The 1,307-nt window shown below is 58.3% G+C and overlaps 1 protein-coding gene across 1 annotated transcript; it reads left to right on the forward strand.

The window, feature by feature from the left end:
• Nucleotides 1-504: 504 nt before the first annotated feature.
• On the forward strand, nt 505-1,284 carry LOC122545032 (pollen-specific leucine-rich repeat extensin-like protein 3). Its single transcript, XM_043684243.1, has one exon. It carries the CDS (start codon nt 505-507, stop codon nt 1,282-1,284), a length of 780 nt encoding a protein of 259 aa, XP_043540178.1.
• Nucleotides 1,285-1,307: the final 23 nt, after the last annotated feature.

Genomic DNA, 1,307 nt, shown 5'->3' on the forward strand with positions numbered 1-1,307 from the left:
GTACTCATCGAATCCCCCAGTGCTCACCGAATCCCCCTGTGCTCACCAAATTTCCCAGTGCTCACCGAATCACCCAGTTCTCACCAAATCCCACCGTGCTCACCGAATCCCCCAGCACTCATCGAATACCCCTGTGCTCACCATCTCCTGGTGTGCTCACTGAATCCCCCTGTTCTCACCGAATCCCGCTGTTCTCACCGAATCCCCTGTTCTCACCTAATCCCCCTGTTCTCATCGAATCTCCCAGTGCTCACCGAGTCCCCCTGTGCTCACCGAATCCCCCTGTGCTCTCCGAATCCCCCAGTGGACACCGAATTCCCCTGTGCTCACCGAATCGTCCAGTGCGCACCGAATCCCGCTGTGCTCACTGAATCCCCCACTGCTCACCGAATCCCCCTGTGCTCACTGAATCCCCCTGTGCTCACCGAATCACCCTGTGGTCACCAAATCACCCTGTGGTCACCAAATCCCCCTGTGCTCACCGAATCCCCCTGTGCTCACTGAATGCCCCTGTTCTCACTGAATCCCCCAGTGCTTACCAAAGCCCTCAGTGCTCACCAAATACCCCAGTACTCACCGAATCCCCCAGTGCTCAGCGAATCCCCCTGTGGTCACCAAATCCCCCTGTTTGCACCGAATCCCCTAATGTTCACCGAATCCCCCTGGGCTCACCGAATCCCCGGATCTCACCGAATCCCCCTGTTCTCATCGAATCTCCCAGTGCTCACCGAGTCGCCCTGTGCTCACCGAATCCCCCTGTGCTCACTGAATGCCCAATCCCCCTGTTCTCAACGAATCTCCCAGTGCTCACCAGGTCGCCCTGTGCTCACCGAATCCCCCTGTGCTCTCCAAATCCCCCAGGGGACACCGAATCCCCCAGTGGACACCGAATCCCCCTGTGCTCACCGAATCCCCCAGTGCTCACCGAATCCCCCAGTGCTCACCGAATTCCCCTGTGCTCAACGAATCCCCCTGTGCTCTCCGAATCCCCTGTTTTCACCGAATCCCCCTGTTCTCATCGAATCTCCCAGTGGTCACCGAATCCCCCTGTGCTCACCGAATCCCCCTGTGCTCTCCGAATCCCCCAGTGGTCACCGAATCCCCCTGTGCTCACCGAATCCCCCTGTGCTCACCGAATCCCCCAGTGCTCACCGAATTCCCCTGGGCTCACCGAATCTCCTTGTGCTCACCGAATCCCCCTGTTCTCACCGAATCCCTCAGTTCCCACCGAATACCCCAGTTCTCAACAAATTCCCCAGTGTTCACCGAATCCCCCCATGCTAACCAAATTCCCCTGTGCTCACCGA

This window comes from Chiloscyllium plagiosum, unplaced genomic scaffold, assembly GCF_004010195.1.
Source record: "Chiloscyllium plagiosum isolate BGI_BamShark_2017 unplaced genomic scaffold, ASM401019v2 scaf_82373, whole genome shotgun sequence".
Lineage (NCBI taxonomy): Eukaryota > Metazoa > Chordata > Chondrichthyes > Orectolobiformes > Hemiscylliidae > Chiloscyllium > Chiloscyllium plagiosum.

Excerpts from the sequence above, each read along its gene's own strand:
- LOC122545032 (XM_043684243.1), top strand. The coding sequence starts at position 505 with ATGCCCCTGTTCTCACTGAATCCCCCAGTGCTTACCAAAGCCCTCAGT.